The sequence below is a fragment of the Neolamprologus multifasciatus genome, chromosome 12, assembly GCF_963576455.1.
Source record: "Neolamprologus multifasciatus chromosome 12, fNeoMul1.2, whole genome shotgun sequence".
NCBI classification, from domain to species: domain Eukaryota; kingdom Metazoa; phylum Chordata; class Actinopteri; order Cichliformes; family Cichlidae; genus Neolamprologus; species Neolamprologus multifasciatus.
Genome location: NC_140450.1, coordinates 21,239,696 through 21,260,951, shown reverse-complemented (window position 1 = coordinate 21,260,951; position 21,256 = coordinate 21,239,696). Strand labels below are relative to the sequence as shown.

Below are 21,256 nucleotides of genomic sequence, written 5' to 3'. Positions count from 1 at the left end.
GCACATGTGCAACTCACAGGACCGCTCAGAGTGTAGAAATGAAAGGCAACAAAAGAGTACACTTTCATGTTGCATCAAACCTCCATGATTTTCTGACAAACCCTCCCCTCTGCCTCACTAAAGTGCCTTTCCTTTGCCTTTGCTACCCCGCGTTGCCGTGGAAACCGGCGGTGTTACTATAGCGACAGTAGGCCCTCGGAAAAAGGGTGGTAAATGATAGGGTTGGCAAGGTTCAGCCTTGCCGCATGTCAAGTGATTAATTTCTCCAGAAGTTGGCATCACATTCATTCTTTCAGCATCTGTTGAGTGAAAGAAAGAAATGAAAGAAAGAAAAAAAAACTTTCTTGGTTTATTACTTTTTTGTTTGTTTTGTCTGGAAGTAAATTTTATGTTCTCAAGCCTCTCCCATCTTCCCCTTTTTTCTCTCTGTCTTCTCTTCCTCTGCCACAGAACCAGAGAATAAACAACTCTCAGTCTGCTCAGTCACTGGCCACCCCAGTGGTATCAGTAGCAACTCCTACTCTACCAGGACAAGGCATGGGCGGTTACCCATCTGCCATTTCTACTTCTTATGGTACCGGTACGTTGCCCAGTGTGTCTGTATTTTGTGCAGTTTGTATAATTTTGCATAATTTTGCACGCAAAATGACCCATCAAATCCAAATTTATTTTAAAACTCTATATTGTGTATACCAAGCTTTTCTTTTCTGTGTGTAAATGGGTATTATACAGCAATCTAACAGCAGAGGGTGATATTGTCCCACCCAGTGACTTGAACACGTTCATGTCACAGCAGGATTTACCAGAGCTCCAACTTTGTCTTTTTTTTCACTTCATTGAATAAACTATAATGTGAATCTTCCTCTTCTTTTTCGTATGTGTTTGCACACAGAGTACTCCCTGAATAGCACAGACCTGTCCTCCCTGTCTGGCTTCAACAGTGGCAGCTCTCTACACCTTGGTTCAATGAGTGGGTGGCAACAGCAACACCTTCAGAACATGCAGCATTCAGCGCTGGGCCAGCTAGGGTGAGTGCACAGAGCTCACTCTGAGGTGTTGTTGGGAAGTGCATGAAGTAACACATGAATTACTCCCAGAGATTTTTTAGTTTTTGAAATGCCACACTCATAAATCTACTTTACTGTTCTCAATCTTCACTTGCAAGATCGAACACAAGTGACACCTCACTTTTTTTTCTTTTTTTTTTCACGAGTGTGTATGTACGCATGCCGGCATGTGTGTATGTGTGCGTGTTACGAGCTGACTTTTAAAATCACTTTGTTTCTTGCTCTGTAACTCTGTAACCCCTTTGCGTTTCCTTTCCTTCCAACAGAAATTGTTCTAGCTCTCACTTATGTCAGGGTTCAAATCTGTCCCTGCCCTCTGCTCAAAGCCTCCACATCAAGTCCGAACCTGTTTCTCCTCCTAGAGATCGCACCAGCAGCACACCGGGGGGCTACGGTGGCGGGGTGCCACCTCCCCAGAACCCCTCGTCCCGCCAGGACTCGGGACGCTCCCCTGTTGATAGCCTGAGCAGTTGTAGCAGCTCCCATGAGGGCAGCGACCGCGATGAGCACAGGAATGAGTTCCACTCACCTCTGGGACTGGCCCGGCCCGCCTTGGATGAGCGTGAGAGCCCCTCCATCAAACGGGTACGCCTGTCAGAAGGATGGGCGACATGATTGCACTGTCCACTCCTCTGCAGTGCCCCAAGTTGCCCCGAGCTCCCGACAATGCAGCATTACGATGCCCCACAGTCAGCTCCCTCCTCTTCCTCCCCGCACTCGATCTCATGAGTCACTCACCGCCCAACCCCATGGCCTCTCTCCTTTTTTCTCTTTATTGAAGGAAAGCAAAGGGACAACCCTTTCCAAAAATCTGTTTGTAATTTCTTTTCCTTATTTTTTGTTCCTTGTTTTGATTTTGCTGAGTGTGCGTGTGTGTGCGTGTTATACATATTGACATTATATAAAGCAGTTGGGTGTTGTAATGGGGGCTTGGGAGGGTAGTTGTTGTTTGGGATGGGATCTGGGGGTATTTTTGTTGGGGAACTATGCATAAATTGTATTGTGGAAAAAAAAAGAATCATGTATGCATATATCTTAACGCGTGTAACACGTGTCTACAGATGTGCATATCAACAAATACAAAAAAAAAAAAAGGTCAGGTACTCTGTTTCATAAAACGTACTTACAATTTGCCCCAGTGCTATATCAGTGAATAGAGACAAAAAACAACAAAAAAACAAAAAAAAAAAACAAGATGAGCGTGATTGTGTCCAGTGAAAAACACCTTAGCACTTGAGTTGGACAAACAATACATGTGTACAGTATCAGTTTCATTGCTATAGACCTTCTCTGCAGTTTTACCTTGCAAAAATGTGTGTTAACATTAGATGATGTCATGTTGCAGGTTCAACGTATTTATGTAAATAGCGGGTCAAAGGGGTAAAAGGGCCTGGGGTCAAAAGTCGCCAGACATTACAAGATTTATTTACTCACTAAATGAAAAAGCTATTATGCAACATTTGAAGGATTGTACAGGTAAACGAGAAAACCCGATGCTAGATGTTCGGAACCCTTGATTGTTTTCGTGCTCCCCTTAAAGAACGGAGTGAGGACCACTCTTTGATCTAAGAGCTATGTCGGCGTAATCAAGAAAATCTCTGGATCTAGTATTAACTATTCAGTATTGATAAACAAAAAAAAGAGAAAAAAACAATTGTACAATACACTTGCTTATATTTTCATATGAAAGGAATAAAATGCAAAGCATTTTTGTGGCTTTTTGTAGTTTCTATAAGCCAGAATGTGTTTTTTGATAGCTTTGCCAATAAGAGATGGATAGTTCACCCAGAGGGGAAATGACAGGGCTTCAAGCCCCAAGCCATGAAAAACAGACTGAGATCCAATGCTTTGCTGAACTGTTTAATCTTTGTAGAGGTTTGTTTTTAAACGTGTATTTCTTATTATATATAATAATGGTAATATTAAGAATCTTTTAAAAAAAAAATCTGTGAAATTAACATGCTTGTGTATAGCTTTCTAATATATAAATATATATAATAATGATTTTTTTTTGTTGGTTTCTTAGTGAAGTTTCTATGTGCTGTTGCACATGTTGTCTGGTTTGTTTCATTTGAACTCTGAACAGGGCTGTTTGGGCGGGGTGTTTAGACTAACCTTAAAAACCAGCTGGAAAGCATTGCCAGGGTTGAAGCCTGAATGCTGAAAAACCTCATTTCTAGTGGAAAATGTCACGAGGCTGAATCTGGAGACCACACAGAAATAAATGTTGACACGTAACGTACACGATTGTCACACTGATGAGGAAATATGACAAAGCCGGAGTCTCCGAATACATTTTTATGCATCCGGATATTTCGTTAGGAGTCCAAATTATTATAATTTAATAATCGCAGTCATAAAACAGGGATTTGACCTCATCGATTTTGAATACCACCTTCAATTTTCGACCCGGTCTACATTGTGTTGGAGATGTTGCTCAGACGCAAACTGTAAAATCTTCCTTTGAATCGCATTAACGTAATGCGATTTATGCATTGTGATTAAGTACTCTTGTTTTCAAACTTAATTTAATTCTGTGTCGCTCCAGTCTCGAAAACAGGGTTCCACATCCTTTACCACACTGTCACAGACAGTTCAGCGTAAGACACAAAAAAGAACAAACTGATCATGCTGGTATGGGAGAAGCACAATTGTTTATTCTTGATGAATAGCTTTGATTTTCTCTTTTTTAAACAATGAAACTAGCCACATATCTCTCCGCCTCCCACACCCGTATCTGCTGTCACTTAAGTGTTATGATATTTCTATGTGCATATTTCATGCAGGATCACTAGGTTGTTACTGTATACAGTCTGTGTAGTCAAATGGGGCAGAGCCTCTATAACAGTGTTTTTCTTCTTCTTCTTCTTTTTTTTAAACTTCAATAGAAAAAAAAGGTTGGGAAAAAAATAAACATGATGTTTCAGGCAGCATAAGTGTGGAGAAACCAAAGCCAGTGGCATTTCTGTGTTGTAAAGTCAGCTTTTATTTTCACATTCATATATGGGTTTTGTTTGTTTTGTTTTTTTTTTTGTTTTTTTTTGCAAGCATTGAAACAAGATAATAAAAGATTCTGCTTAAATTCACAACTGTTTTCACATTTCACTTTCAGTTAGTTATTGTAGCTTTAGCCATCAAACTGCATTGTCCATAGGAGTCGTATTAATTTACCTGTTTTCTTGTTCATTTGTCTCCCTGTGCAGCGTATCGAAAAAGGTTACATGGGAAAAAAAAAAAAAAAAGAAAGAAAAGGAAAAACACATTTTCTATTTACAATTTGTTACTTAACTTGGACTCATTCAGGCCCGTGTGAAAGCTGTACTTGTTTTTCACTTCATCAATCAACATTACACACTGCTTGCCAACATGTCCAGACAGTTAATTAGAGTGCTATAGTTTTGACAGTATTTTTAACCAAAGACATGGAGAAAGCTTGTCTTTATATCTTTGATGTTGTTTTTTCTTCTTCTTCTTCTTACTACGTTTGTTCAATTTGAAGCCAATTTTTTTCTTCATCTGTTGATCAGTTGTTCTTTGTCATTACTATATCAGACTAAATGTTGGTACCTCAAAATTGACCCAAGCAGTACCTCAGCTGATTTTTTGATAAGTCACTTAACGTGCAAAGGGGAGACCATTCACCTGTACAGCCATGTGTAATAACAATTGCTTAAGGTCCCAACATTCACATGCTACGGGATTCTTTGTTGCTCCTCTGTGTTTGTGGTTTATTTAAGTTGTACTCAAAAGCTGAAATTTAAAAAAAAAAAAGAGTAATATGTTAAAATACTTAAAAAGTCAGTCTGTAGTATCAATGTAGCTTGTATAAACCTGATGATGGGGGCGGACGTTTGTAACTAAGGTTTTTTGGAATGCAGGAGCGGCTTTCAGCGGCATAAGCTGGCCTTTGTCGCCACTTGAGACTAAGATGGTATTAAATTAAAATCACATCTCTGTAACTCAAGGGACTTGATTCAGCTGTATGTAGTGAAAACGTATGGGGATGAAATAAAAGTCTCCTCTGCAGGAGGGAAAGGCTATTTGTATTTTGCAGAGATTTCAGTAAAGTTACTGGCTTTCTTAGTTATCCTGATGTGACTTGGTGTGATTTCATTGTGTTTGACTTGTTTCTACATGCATCCCATACAGCGATTGCTTTCATACCATGCAGACTCAAAAAACATATCAACACAAAGAGCTTCCATGAGGAAATGAAGAAGGGACATGGTGCCATAGCAACTTCACTCGCAGATAATTTGACATCCACATTTTTTTTCAATAGATGCATTTTTATATTTATAATGACAAATAAATAATAATTGTAAAAAAGCAACAGCAACAACATTTATTTAATATTTTAAACAGTTTTTTTTTAACAGTTGGCCTCACAATTACAGTGGCATCGTCTTTCTGAGGAGTAAATCAAGCTACATTTAAACATGAGAGCACATAGATCCTAAACAATGCAATCACAGTCGTATGCTCCCACACGACAAGAAACAAGGTAAAGGTATAGGCCTAGTCCTGTCCTACTCGCTTTTTCTTCAATAAAAAAGTGGGGGAAAACCAAAACAACTCAAAAGTGTGAATCAAAGAAAGAGTGGACAGCTTATTCTATAAAATCCATGACAGTCTTTATTTTTTTCAGCTTTTCTTATAACAGTTATTTCGCAATGACTGACCCCCAAAATATAGCTTAACTTTGTTGTAACAATTATTGGGTTGTGTTGTTATCAAAACGCAAAAAAGATGAAGAAATTTTCCTGACTGTTCGTGCATTTTTCAGTACAGGTCCGTATAGCTTACCTGGAAAAATCACTTTTTTCGAATGGAAATGTAATAACATTAGTGAATACCCATATAGACAGGCACACACACACACACACACACAGAGGAAAAAAACAAACGAATTACAGTTTTACAAAAATAAAAAATAAATCCATCGCGAGATTTCGAACATTTTGTAATGCCAAAGAAATCCTTTTGATAGCGTTTTTCTTTTCATTTTTTTCTTCTATATAAATTTCTCTATTTTTTTTTAGATATATATAATATATGTCTACCGTCTATATTTTCTAAAGGCCCCTTTTCTATCTTTTCTATCTTTTCTTGTTAGTCTGAAGTCATTGTTCCTTGAAGTTATCGCTTCTTAACGTTAGCGTTATTTATTTATTTACTTAGCACATGCAGAAAAATTGTGAATCGATACGAATAAATATATTTTCCAGGAAGAGAAACGTTGCAGTGGGTTGCTGTGAACATAGGCCTACCTGTAGGATGGTTTCAGAATTATCGAGAAACTAATTGCATTTAGGTTTCGTTTGCTTTTCTACCGTTTTTCCTCCCTCCTCGGTTTGTAGTTTACAATTTGGCCGTCGTTTTTTTTCGCTGAGAAATATGTTTTTTTTTTGTTTAATAGGTAACAAGAAATGATACAAAAACTTGTCACACGTCATCTATTAATTGCACGTATTTAAAGATGGCAAATCGAAGAAACAGATTCAACACGTTTTGGATATTTTTTTTATTTCACAAGTAATTGCTACATCAGCAACATGTCTACATGCATATGCTTTAAACAATTATGCACGATCTAAAAGTAAAGGAGTTACTGATATATGATATATAACAATGAGGCTAATGCTCCGATGTATTGTACTGACTGCTTCACTTGTGCAGACTGGAGCAGGAGTGTGCAGATGCCGGCAAGTAACAGTTTTAATGTTTACAGCATCTTTATTGACACTGTTTCCTAAACTGTCTAAATGTTCACATTTTCTTTCGCCATTACATTAATACCAGACACACTGAAGTGATTTTGAAGAGTTTTCTACAAGTAACGTGTGAAAGAAGGTTTGTAAGGTCACTGCAGACCAAACATAATGAATTATCTATCAAAAATAATATACTGTGACAGCATATTTCACAGTTTTCAAACTGACGCAATAAACCTGAATCTGCAAACGGGCTGCCACTTTTTTGATAAAAAAAACAAAAAAAAAAACTATAGAAATGAAAAAAGGAAAAAAAAAACGAATTGTAAAAAATCCTTCAGGGTGAATAAATTAAAATAAATAAATGAAATTAAAATCAAGACAGCACTTGTACATTTACATGGTGGGGAAAACAATATCTAAAATACATTCTTAGCTTAAAGCCCAGTTAGGGCTTCAGTTGCTGCTTTTGTAACATTAAAAGTGAAAGAGTTCTGAGGGCATGTGTGTTTCCAGCATCAGGCTTATTTTAAGATCATGAATGTACATTAAATTGCACGCATGACGTTGGATTGCGCAAGTTCAGCGTGGCGTTGGTAGGAACAGGTACTTGTTCACCCTTGTAGGCTGCCCACTCGTTCACCGTGAGTACTCAAACTAGAAATCACCACTAGATGTCACCGTTTAGCTGTTTAGTCGATGCCCTCACAACCTGGATCTTCCTCACCGTCTTTCTCCAAAAGAAGCTGTAGACCAGACCCTGAATGGTCCCGTGTACTCCACCAGCTGCTTCATCCATTTTTCTTTGAGGTAAGTGTAAATACATAATACACTATTTATTATCATTTAATTCTAACAATTACTGCTTAATATCCGATTGTGAAAACAATGATAATGTGTACTGTGTTGCAAAGAAAAGAAAAAAAAAACAACAACTGTGACATAATAATAATAATAATAATAATAATAATAATAATAATAATAATAATAATACAGTTTTTCTTGTTACTATAAGAGGAAAAAAGTTTTTAATTTTGAACACAGCTGCAAGAGAGACCTCGCACTTTTACAGTTTCAGGTATTCAGTTTAAAAATAGCTCGGCTGGTTCTTTACCTTGGAGGTGTTTCATTACGCCAGTTTCTGAATACCGTTTTTATGTGCCAGACAAAGCGCCCCGGGTCCTCTTACAAACTGCATCGTAGGCTGACGTCTACCCTGGCCTCAAATTGGAAAATAGGCAATTTTTTATTTTTATTTTGTTTATTTATTTAAGATCAGTTAATGTTATCTGATCCAAACTGGTTTCGCTCATTGATTTGCTCCCTTTTAAACGAGGATTAAATTCAGCATGTTGAGAACCGAATCACTGCTTCATCTCTCAATAATATATATATATATATATATATATATATATATATATATATATATATATATATATATATATATATATATTATTCCTAAAAACGACATGCCTTTCGATTTTCTGTGCCCCTACTTGAAATCACATTGTCTCATTTGCTGGGGATCTGTTGTCCTGATAAGACCCGAGATAAAGGCTGTATTATCCACGCAAACAAGTGATTTTACCATGAGGAACAGTGGGAATCCACCGTGAAGGTGTCTCTTCTATATACAATTCAAATGAGGATGACGGAACAGCGAATTGATCTCCTCCCCAACTCCGATTACAGAACTGGAAAGTGTAAATGTAAGTTCGTGCCTAGAAACGTAGTGGTCTCCAAATTAAAACGTATAACATCATAAGCTCTTTCTTTTACTTTGTCGAATTGCGCAGATCCATTTCTTTTTTTCTTTTTCCGTTTTGGTTACACTAAAAGGATAACAAGTAAAATAATAAAAGGTTACATTTGTTTAAAAAAAGAGAAAGCCTCCTTTCCAGACCCTTTACTATAAACACCTTTCTTCACATCGTCATCATTAAATCACAACATAACTATCAGCGCAAGAATCGTTCATTTTGTTCAGGCTATAGCACCAGAGTGAACACTAAACATTCTTAAAATTGACCACTAATCAATATGCTCAGTTATTTATCATTTCCAACGATAAAGGCCTACGCGTTACATTTTGGTTTTTGGTGATGGTGATGAATACGTGTGTGATACAACAAAGGATGATGAATGGACTCCCAAATATTCTAATTTTTTTTTTTAATAACAAGTAATGTTAGGCTGCTTTCTAGTTAGAAGCCACGCATAGGTGGGGTGACGGACTCTTGTGGCTTTGAATATCTTTACGTGAGCCAGCCTGACCATTGGTGTTGAGTCACGAGCAATTTAAGAATAAGGTTCAATGACAAGGGGAGTAGCCATAGGGGCTGCATCTGCTGTGGCTGCTGGAAGAAAGTTTGACCTCCCGGAAAACATCCTAGCAACTTGATCGAAAAGTGACCTATAACCAAACACAAATTAACAGCAGCAGCAGCAACAGCAGCGCTGGATTATGATAACTTGGAGGTAAGTGGTCAGATTTTTCATTTAAGACCCGTGCGGAAACACAATGAATCCGAAAAAGAGGGAAAGAGAGGAGAAAAAGGGTGAAAACTGCGATGTTTTAAAGCATTTCTACTTGGTTTCATATAAACATGTGATCATGTTTGTGGATATTTTTCTCCAAGAGGACTTGCATTCGCGCTCTCGTCCCTGGCATCAGCTCTGTGCGCGTGCACGGACACTAAGGAGACAGGCTGAGCAATTGCAACCTAAATGTCAGCGCTGCGTCACTGTTTTTTTTTCCTCACAAACGGGACAGCAGACTTTTTAGTTATTACTTTTCGACACTGTCCTTTTCTTGCTCTGAGACAGTCGTATCAGTATCACCTCTAAGCTATCGCCTATGCTGAGTGCCCATTGTTTGCCCACCAGAGAGCTCTTTGTTCATGCATGGTGCATTTACGTATTCAAAAGACATCGCCGATTTACATTAAGATCCAGTGTTTTATTTAATTCTTAAGCACACAGTGGCGTCGCTATCTTCGCTGTCGGCTTAATATAAGCCAGCATTAGTCAAATAATTTGATTACTGCATTTGAAAAATAAAGGAAATCATCGCTACGAGGGTGCACAGGAGCTCTGCACAGATCTAAACGGTCAAAACATGAGGAAATGCGTCGCAATAAACAGCAAGCAAGAAGTGTGTAATGCAAATCTACCCTCTGAATATGCATCAATATTAAAAATAATACGCACACCAGAGCCAACGGCGTCGGAGAACTGAGAATGGCGGAGCGGGTCGTCTCATTACGCATGGGCGGTTTTCCACGCAGGAGCCTGGGTTCTCCTTCTCTTCATGTTTCCCTTTAATTCTGTCCTGCTCACATTAGGGAAGCTTCTTTGGAAGACAAAACAAAGCTATGTTGGCTTTCAATACGGCAAAGCACCAAGAACAGGCTGAGGGGAAATACTCCGACTGCGGCCGGGCGGACTATGTAGTAAGAGGGATTTGCATATTTTGATGCGCTAATTGCCTTGATGTATTTAAATATGGCTGCACGTAGCTGATATGCTTGTCTACGTCATTGAACGTGCCCTCGCTGTTAAACTAAAACGTGAATCCGGTTGAATCTAATGGATACGCCTGCAATTAGGCAAGGGATGGGGCTGGGGTAAGGGGGGTAAATGAGAGAGGATGCTTGCCCCCCCCCCCCCCCCCCCAACCTTTTTTCCTTTCCTTTTTTTTTTGCATTATCCGTGTTTCGGTCACATGATGATTTGCTAAAAGAAATGAAAAATAGGCTACGTGGAAATCGTGGCCGGTGGAAATAACAGAGCGGGAAGCCCGAGGCGTTTGCCTGGAAGAAATGGTGTTCTGGCAGGAGGAAAGCCTTTTAACTAGTTTTACTGGGAAACATCGAACAGTATAATATATCCCCCCCACCCACCCCCAAAAAAGAAAAAGAAAAAAGTACGTCTTCACCAAGAGAATTATATAAAGACACTGGCTACTTGTAGGCTACTGACAAGTGGGTCACTTCATTCTAACTTTTTTTTTGTGGTGTAAAAAAAATCTCTCATCTTTCTTTTCACTCTCTCTCCAAGCTGTGTATACGTGCGTACGTGTGTGTGTGTGTCCAATTTGGGAGGGGCGGTGTGTGTGTTATGAGATTAGCCTACCTCTTATTAGGCAACTGGGACCAAGGTGGATTTATAAGTCTTAGTATGGGCCTGTGCTGTACACCGAGATTGAATCAAAAGATTCTGAGTGAAGTTTAAAAGTGTGTTTCTCCCCTTTCTTTTCATTATTGACCCCATTCTAGACTTAGTTTGGGAATTGCATGTAGCAAATCATTTCCCCTCTGTCTGGAAACCGGTAAATGCGTTCCGTTTGTCAAAGCGTGTTAGCGAAGCGCCTGCAGCAAATTCATTACCACCCAACTGCGAGGCTCACTTCGCAACCTGGTCAGGCAAGAGGAGGGAGTTGTCCACGCCAAACCGCGAACAATGCTGCCTTAGTTCGTGCGTGCAACAAAAGAACCGAGGGAACTTGTTTGAATTTCAGAGCACGTCCTCTGCTCACACAGAAGGATGGACTTTACACCCCCCCCCCCCCCAACCCCCAACCCCTCCTCATCATCATCATCATCATCATCACCCCCTCCCTCCTCATCCGAACCCACCATCAACAGGGGGGAAAAACTTGCACACTCTGAGAAGCTCAACTGTGCATGCACTTTTTTTTATTTGGTGCTTGTAGACGTTATGGGAAAGTTGTGTCTCTCCCTCTCCCCATCCCTCCCTCTTTCTCCTTCTCTTCGTCTGTCATGTGCGTGGGATGCTCATGCTTTGCACAGAGCAGCTGTAGCACGCCGAATACAGGCTAGAGTGTTAGCGGCAATTTTAAAGTCCCCCCTCCCCTCCCTTCGGCCCCCCCACCCACCAAATAATACGGCTGGGATATTTGAAGGGAACATACACCATATCACGATACACTCGGACCCCGTTGTTCTTCACCGGGTTGGGACGGCTTCTGGTCTGATTGTGACTCGCCATTAGGAAGTAAGTGCAACTTGTGTGTCTGATTTAAAGATTTCCTTGTGCGCAAAAGTTGAATCTAGAATATCGTTTAAAAACATGCTCGCGTGCGCTGCTGTTTTCTTAAAATACGTCGCTGAATGATGTCTCGCAATTACGTTACACTTTCAGGAAAGAAATGTGGAGTTTGTGGCTTTTAACCTTTTTTGCACAGTTTGGAAATAAGACACTGATTGGCACCCTTTAGATGCATTCAGATCCTAAGTTAGGCTTTATTCTCACAAAGAATAGTTTAATGCTATTAACTTTAAGAGCGTCTTCACTCTTTCAATTCAGCCTTCTGCAATTAAGTCATCTTTAAAGATTGTCAGCAGTGTTACTAGAGTAAAAGGTGCGTCAGAGATAATCTTCTTTCGTCCTCTTTGGTTATGAAAAACAGCCGAGCATAAGAAGAAGTGCTGTCCAAAATTTGACATGATTATTACACATACATAAGGCATACTTCAGCGCCAATGAATCCACCGTTTTTGGGTTTTGTTTGTGTGGACTGGACGCAGTGAGAGAAGTGTGATTTCGAGAGCGATGTGTTTGAAAAAAGAAAGGAGAACAAGGACGGACTCATTTGGGAACAGAAACAGATCCAATCGCATATTTTTCATGTTTGTTGAAGGACCTGAAATGTCTTGGTACAAAAGACACAAAAAGACAAAAAAGTTTGACTTTACTCTGAATGAATAACGTCACCAAAATCGTCACACACCGTCTTAAAAACAAAGCGTTCGTTGTACAGTTTTACTCATGTAGGTGTTATTACGCATGAATGTATGCTCGAATAAAGCTAATACTGCAAAGAGAACTGCACCCTTCTGAAATGTTTGGCTTCTCGGCATTGTGTCTTTAACTTTCGCGGAAATGCAGCTTCTTGTAATTGCACAAGGATCAGCAAGTCTTACCTCTGAAAAACGGTGAGCTGTAATGAGAGCGTGGTCTCTGTGTGGAGGCCCATTCTGAACCCCTCTTTACCTTAATCAGGTGTGCTTTGTAATGAAAACCGCAATGATATGAAGTTAGTCACCCAACAGATCAACAGAAGGACAGGATGATTTTTGGATGTGGTGAAGCTTACGGTGCATTAAACGAAATAAAGACATTAACAATGTGTGCGTAAATTATATAATTTGGGGCATTTTCCATTGTGCGGAGATGGCATTTGGGAAAATTCGGATATATCACGTTGCGAGTGGAATATGTTGTTTGGAAATGGACAGCTGAGATTTGCAAATATGAATTCACTAGACGTGACTGTGAACGTTTGAAGGAGCAAAGTGTGTAGAGTAATCCCCCATTGAAATGCACAGGCCCTGTGACTCATATTTGCTCATTAAAACACCTCTGCTTTGCCCCTCCCATCCACGAAACGAGAGTACACTTGAGGGCCAGGTCTAAAACTGTAGCAAGTGAATGGAACACCTGAAGAAGAGGAGAAAAAAAAGTTAATGTGCCATTGACAAATAACTGTATGTTAATTTATCACCGATATGCACGCATGAACCGACTCCGCCAAGGTGTGAGATTGACATTTTAAATTTTATTTTATTGTGAGCTGAGAGCCTTTCGCAGTTCGAACAGAATCAAAGTTCTGCACAGGATACAAGAAATGCACTCGATAACCTGCAGCTGCATGCTCCTGCGCATGATCCATCACATGTTCCATGTGCGTGTTATTGTTGACACACTTACAGAGCCCCTATATTTTTGACCTATTTGTGCCGAGCTATCAGTTAACTACTTACATTTCTACGGAAAAAGTGAGCGGGTTAACATCCTCGCGGAAAAGCGCTGGGGTCTCATTCCGCGGGAGGCGACACCGGCAGCCTACCTGAATGCCATTGTAGTCTGCCCATCTGATTGCGACGATGGCAAAAAGACAAAAACAACAACAACAACACACAAGCGGCTATTAAGGATTTCGACGCAAAGATCGAGCACGTGAGAGCAATTTGACTCCTGTTGTACAGATGTGTCTCGTGTGAGGAGCAGAGCAGTGAGCAAACGGGTACCGTGTTATTGCGAATAGAAAAATACAGCCTAGACAGGAAGACGCTGGCGCTCAAGCAGCGCAGCGATGCTCTCCTCACAAAGTTGTTTCGTTTTTATTGTTTAATAGCTGCAATTTCTGCTCGCGTCTCCCACTAAAAGCAGTAGAATCGCTCTCATTCTGTGTAAAAAAAAAAAAAAAACCCACATATGGTTTCCTCTGCCATCCATTTTCATCCCTGTGTGAGAGAGGGTGTGCAGACTGCTCGCTGCAAGGCGGACTTACTCCAACGCGCTCTGTGTAATGGATGAAGATTGAGCATTGATATGAGGCTGCATTTGCGATTTTTTTTATGACATCACCGGAGTTACTTTGTCGTGGTCTGAGGCCTTTGACCTCACTGGGGTTGGTCCATATTTTGGCCACCCCCAGCCCCCTATCCTTTGGGGATGGCCCTTATCCCCCCCTTTTCAGACTGATCGACCATGCAAGCCTGCAGAACGGACCCTTTGGCTCAGAGTCATCGGTTTTTATCTTTCCTTAAGTACACATTGGATGCGAGCGGACAACTTGACACTCTGGCCAAAAAAAAAAAAGAAAGAAAAAAATAACAAGCTCCTGTCTTCTTAATCCGAAACATTTGCGTCGTAATTCCCTCTGCTGTTATTGCACTTTCCACAGGAAACAGGATTTCCCACCTTCTCTGCCGCGTTTCTTCTCCACTGGCCTCGCAGGATATCTATTGCCACTGCCACAACGACTTAATAGAGGCGAAAGAGCCTTTTGTGGGATTGAAGCTATTTGCATTGCAAATGATGGCCCCCGTGCAAGGATGACTACACCTTACCGCGATTTTGAAGGCCCTCTTCAGCTCAGTAATACTGGTTAATGTCAAGTGAATATGACATTAACACTGGGAATATATATCTTTTTTTTTCCTTTTACACCAGGTGTCTAACAGTTCGGGCTGTACTATGGTCCCCTCAACGACAAAAATAAGGGAATATAAGGGATATAATGCACAATGTGACTTGAAACAGGAAACTGATGACTTTTTTCCCCACCGCTATGTATATTTGAGTTCTGAGAGATGGAAACTTGGAGACCAGAAGATGAAATACACATGTGGATTATTGCTGAAGATTGGGAAGTGGGTTGTTATCTTTGGTTATCTAGCTGTATGAGTGTTCTGCTCGTCATAAAGCTAGATAACCGAAAGTAAAAACTACTTCCAGACTCGTCGAGGACTTTTGGACCACCTATTCCTAAACAGTTTCCCCATGGACCCGAGACTGTAGATGTGATTCATCTAAATGGGTTTATTTTTGTTCTTTTATTTATTATTATTTTTGTATTCCTCCCTCCCCTTACACACGTGCAAGCTTATCCACATTTAACCACACACACACACACACACACACACACACACACACACACACACTGAACTTTTCCTTAGACTGAAACACTTATGTTAAATTGTTTCATACTTTCTACAAATTGTTTTCAATCTAAATGTAGTTTTTAAGCTTATGGGGAGCATTAAAGATTGGCATTAAGAGCTTCTGTAGTAATCCACGTGTACGACTCCATGCTTCTTATTCCAGCATGATCGAGTCCGGCCAGGAAACGGCGCTGGCATCCCAAACAGTAATAATTAGGACATATACTGGAGTGACAAAAATGCAGAGAGAGAGAGAGAGGGAGAGAGAGGTGGGGAATAGGGGTAAAAGCAGGAGGGAGGTGGCAGAAGAGGGAGGACAGGAGGGAGGGAGGGGATTGGGGAGATGTTGGGGTGGGCGGGGGTGGGGGATCGGGCCCGCTTAATTGATTCCGTTAACCGCAGTGCAGGAGATGTGAACGACTGGACGATCCCATTCCCACGCTCGGTGGGGCAAGTGGCAATGCCATGCCCAGGCCCAGTATGACAGACAGCGCCGTGAGGACCTGGAGGGGCTGGGTGGGGGGATGGGGGACGACAGGGGTCATGAAAAGACGTCAAGTGCACCAGACTCATCTGCATCCCCAAAGAAAGAGGCGACGTTTCCCAGCCCCAGCCGACGCGGCGCTCCTAAACTTGGAGTAGTAACGGTCCTGAATGCGTTAATGTCTCCACAATTGTAGCAAGTGATAATGAGGACCTGGGGGGGGGTCATTATTTTAAAACTGTGCGGTTTATGGCCGCATGTGCCCTGTGAGCGCGCGTATCCGGGCATGGATCACAGCTCAGCACTTTGTATTTGAACTTGACCGCGAACGTCCTAATTGAGATTAAGAAAACAATGTCGGGGGTAGAAAATTAGCTGGCACAGATAAAACTGTGGGGTGGCACATGGGACCAAGCGTTGTAACGCACATTTAACTGCCTCCCTCAGACGGGCCTTTAAAAAAAGAAAACACGTTTTCTCCAGTAAAAGAAGTTTATCACTCACGGTGCTGTAGATTCGAGCTTTTAACGCCTGTAAGCTTGCGAAGATGCCTGCTAGCCTTCCCGATGATTGCCTGATCTTAAAAATGAGAGGTTGTTTCCATTGCAACCCACGTGTTTCCAGCTTGCCTGTTTATTTTGAATATTTACAGATTTAACTTCATTTTCATTCTTTGTACTCCCATTCACAGTGTATGTTTTTGCTTTCTTTTTTTCTTTCTTTTTTTAAAAAAGTTCAGATTAAAAAAACCCCATCTGATTCAGTCCTATTTCAAGTTCAGCATATGTTCAGAGTCTTTTGCAACAGAGGATTATTTAGGTGCCGTGTTAAACAGAGGCACAGTGGCTGAATTCAACACCGGCTTTGCTGAAAAGGTCTCTTGCAGACTTTCTCACACCGTCAGACAAAACTAGTGTCTCTTGTTCCCGACCCCTGTCAAAGACGGCATACAATACCGGGTCGTTTGGCCGAAAGAAATTTGAGAACACAATTTGGGCCGAGCTGCGGTGAATAAAACAAGTCTTATTGTCCTCGGTTAAGTCGATTGAAATCCTTGTCTAGCGTTATGAAAGAGAACACTGTTTTTAAGTCTGGGGGGCACACCAAATGTCAACTCGGAGTCAGGAATATAAAAAAAAATGCCTCCGTCACTAAGGCAACATCTCATAGCCTGTCATTAGCCAAATTTTCGACTGTGGCATATTCAGCCTGTCCTTATTACAAATTATGCTATATATATTTTGGTTTTGGTTTTCTTTAAAAAAAAAGAAGAAGAAGAAGAAAAAGAAAGAAAAAGCATATATGCTGAATTTGTGTATGCTGCTGATCTATCCTAGTAGTCACTAATGGACCTTAGTTCAAGGCTTGTGAATAGAATTTGAAATGTAATGCTTGGTTGTGCTATTACCAGGAGAGAGCAGCATCAGGTCTCAAACAGTTGCAAATCACACTTGCATGTCTCTCCTACTTAATAACCTCCTTTGCTGCATGCAGGGAAGATGCAGTATGATTGGCAGCTGGTGTTTGTGTAGTTTTTGGGCTTTTAAATTCTAATTCGGTTCAAAATGCTGGTTTTATATGAAGTGGAAGCCACTGCTGCCATAAGTCCAAAAAATAATCAATAGCATTCTCTACATGTGATGATTACTTGGCCCCATCTGAAACTTACATTTAACTGATCCTGAAAATGTGCATCTTCTGTTGTGCATGGTCTCTAAAATATGCCTTAAATTAGTTAAGTGTCCCCCAGTCTGTGAGGAAGCTTTTATATTATTCACGGAGGTGTTCCCAGTACAGTGTAGTATACAAACAAGGCTCTCATTCTCGTATATATATATATATATATATATATATATATATATATATATATATATATATATATATATATATATATATATATATATATATATATTCGGTTAGCCTTCCATCCATGTTCACACATGCAGTCCACTGCTGCCACACCACTGTTGTCACCTGATTTGTTGAGTACCATAACCATGACGACCATCATAGAAGGTGTTTTCATATTCATTGGCTGTGCAATCAGCATATTTTATGTGAGTGTGTCTGGGCACTTTATGTGATTCCCCTGTGCCTCTGTGCTGTGTAAGGCAGGTGAAATAGCAGGTTTATAGTATGTACCCGACTTGGATAATTTGTGCGCCACACAAAGGATGTGAATATAGTATATAGTTCTTATACAGGTAACACACACACACACACACCCACCCACCCACCCACACACACACACACACACACACACACACACACACACACACACACACACATATATATATATATATATATTCCTGGGCAGCTAGAAAAGCTGGCAGATTGTGGGTATACAGAGTTATACGCGTTACTCAGTTCGTTACAGCCACTTAGTTAAAAAAAAAGACATCATGTGTATCTACATAGTGGCGTTTATGCCCTACCATGCATCGTGGATAGCTAGTGAGACTACCACAGTCATGTTGATGAAAGGGAACAATAGCTGTGTCTCAGTCAACAACGTCTGTCTGGCTTGGGCCATGTCTCACTCTTTTTGTGTATATCTATGTGTGTGTGTGTGTCCCCTGGACATGAACTTGAACTTGAGACAGGCGGCCAGACACCATCTGTGCACCAGGGGTAATGAATTCAGTGCATTCATGGCTGTGGAGCAAGCCTAGGCCACCACCACCCATTGATGAGCAGATGACTCCTATAGTCTGAGTTAGCTCTTCATCACTAATAGAATTCAACATTACCAGCTGGTAGTAGGGGGGATTGTTTTGTCTGTTTCCCTAAACGAGTAGCGCTGTGCAAGTGTGGTGGACCTTACGTGTATGCCTGCAGTGTGCATCCTTGTATGCGTCTGCATGCCTGTCAGTGTGTGAGCATGTATGCATGAAGGCCTCCATGTTTTCCTGTTTATCTTTGTCTCACCACATAGCATATGCAAATTAATTGACACGGACCTCTTTTCCTCCCCATATGTTGGTCTTTTCTCCAATAAAGCGCTGGCCTGCTATTTTAACAACACGACTGTGCTGAATTTATTGCCTTGATAATTGAATGAGCCAGTTCAGTATTTCCCCTGATAAAGGGTAGTAAGTGAATGAGGCATAAACCTTAAACAAGCCAGGCACAATGTGAATTCCTGCAGGCCCTCCTTCTCCTACTCCTCCCTCTCTTCTTCCAGCTCAAGCTTCTGTCACAATCACAAGCACATACACATCCACACAGACGCATGCGCACACACAATAAGCTTTTCCCTCTGGTTGGTGTCGCCTTGGCAACGGTAGGTGAGATCACCTTGCGCATGGCAGCATCAGTCCCTGCCGATGCAGGACAGGTTCCTAGTTTCAGTGTGTGTGTTTGTGTGCGTGTCTGTGTGCGCAGGTGAATACAGAGTGTTTTATGCAAGAAACTAGAATGCCACCCACCCCTGTCTCCGTGGCTTAGCGTAAACACAGCTTTTTGTGTAAGGTTACATCTTTTTGCTTAAATCCCTTACATTTGTTAATTGATTAGCTTCAGGTTTCTTCTTGTTCCCTCCTTTTTTTTAATCCATAAACTGAAGTCATTATGGTAATCTAGCTCGTGAAAAATTTATAAGTGTCCCGATATATAACACAAAACAGAGTCTGAGATAGCAAATTCGTGTTTTACAGACATGCACGCTTAAAAGTGTCACTAACTTCACTAAGGGTGTCACTGCTGATTAACAGGGATCTGATCAGCCACTCTCCATAACAGACCAGCCAACCATAACTTGCCAATAATCCACTAAAGAATGCCATGGCCCAGCCCTTTTTAATGACATCATGCATGGCCACTTGAATGTCTTGTGGGGAGCAGCGGGTATGCTGTGCTCTGCCACACTGTATGCCCCCCCTCCTTCAACTAACTGTGTGGATATGCATGACCGACATGTTAGTCAGACACCTCACTTAACTGTCAAATGTCTGTTATGCAACATAATGGGATTGAGTTTGAAAGCAACACATTTTTGTTGTTTGTATGGTGTTATCCTGCCTTTGTCAGCAACTATGAGCTCTGTTAATATTATCATTAATCTGTTTTAGTTTGATGTTAGAAATAAAATGTAAGTAGACTGTCAAATTATTTGACTATGTTTAAAAATTTCATCTTCAAAACTTCAAAACTAGAACCAAAATGAGTTTACATTCATCATTTAAAACTATCTTATGATAACCTGAAAATGTTCTGAGCATGCGTAAAACTCTGAACTTTATTCCATTAACTGAACATTAAGGAAACGCAAAAGTGAAGCTGAAATTTGGTAATTCCAAGACTGACACTTCTAACCCCCTCACTTAACCCAAACCCAAATCTTATTAATCTACATCGCCAGTATGCATGCTAGTATGCTCTCAAAGCACCCTACATTTTCCCCCATATTTTATACATCACCTTTAAAGTTAATCACAGTGTAAAAAAAATTCCACAAAAAGCTCAATTTCGAGACAATTCTAAAAAAAAACAGACATAGGAGGGAATTTTGAGGAAATACAAACCAGCCTTTTTTTAATGCATAACAAAAAAAAAAAAAAACAGAAAAAGAATTTCCCACCTTATTGTCTAAAAATCAATAAATCAATAAATATTTGAAATCCAAGTTGATATATAGCTTATCTTACTATTTATCTGCACCCCCTGTTGAAGTTTTTAATGGAGTGTTTTTTAAGCTGATAAGATGTTTGTAATTCCCCAAAATCTAACATTATAACAACTTACTAGTAAAATATGCTTTCAGCTTCGTGGCAGTACGATAAGATATCAGCACTGTGGCAGCAGCAGTGCAGACTAAGGCTGTACGCACAAGTGCTATTTTTTGCTAAAGTCTGAATTTGGCTGTCTGCCTGTCTATATCTGTGCTCTGCTGGCTTTTGATTATGCAAATACTATGCACTATAAATTAATTAGTACACTTGCATCTGAAACCTGCTTCAAAGCGTGTAAATAATACATTTGGTGTCACTGCATAATTCATTCTCTATTAATTACATACACAAGACTGCGTGCTATACTCTGCATTTAGATGGTGTTAGGGTGTTAGGGCAACGCACACTCAGATGTTGTTTTCTTAAATATAGAACACATTGTGTACACAACCGCAATCTGTCAGTATCTAGATACTTGTTTCCAAAGTGCAGTTTTAATTCAAATTGCCTCTCATTGTTTTCATAATCATTTCCTATTATAAAACTATCTCTGCATTGTCATCCTAACGCAATTTCCAAAACTCTACCGGCTTTAATCGTTGAATTAGTAGTTCATTTTTGAGCGGGCTCTGATTGTGTAAAACACAACGCCCCTTTTTCATTGTTTTTTCCCCCCTCTTTTTCATATCAAGTGCCTCTGTAATTATGTATGAGAGGAGGGGCTTCGCAAAAAAAAATTAAATAAGCGCAAATATTTTAGACGTGCATCCCCTACAATTAAAATATGCCCATCTTCGCGCGCTTTGTAAGGCATGTGGTATTGAGGCCGGGCTACAAATTTGAATACGGA

At 40.4% G+C, this 21,256-nt stretch overlaps 1 protein-coding gene and 1 long non-coding RNA gene across 10 annotated transcripts in view; both read left to right on the top strand.

Moving 5' to 3' along the window:
• mef2cb (myocyte enhancer factor 2cb) overlaps positions 1-2,261 on the top strand; it is a 66,207-nt gene extending 63,946 nt beyond the window's left edge. For all 9 annotated transcript variants that reach the window (XM_085179171.1, XM_085179170.1, XM_085179166.1 and 6 more), the window contains 3 exons: positions 451-580; positions 893-1,028; positions 1,334-2,261. In XM_085179171.1, coding sequence (XP_085035297.1) covers positions 451-580; positions 893-1,028; positions 1,334-1,682 — 615 coding nt within the window. In that variant the 3' untranslated portion in view covers positions 1,683-2,261. The remainder of the gene's footprint in view (positions 1-450; positions 581-892; positions 1,029-1,333) is intronic.
• A 9,145-nt stretch (positions 2,262-11,406) lies between these two features.
• The window catches only part of LOC146506936 (uncharacterized), a 35,699-nt gene continuing 25,849 nt past the window's right edge, over positions 11,407-21,256 (top strand). Inside the window, exon 1 of the long non-coding RNA XR_014877089.1 lies at positions 11,407-11,797. This is a non-coding gene — a long non-coding RNA (uncharacterized LOC146506936). The remainder of the gene's footprint in view (positions 11,798-21,256) is intronic.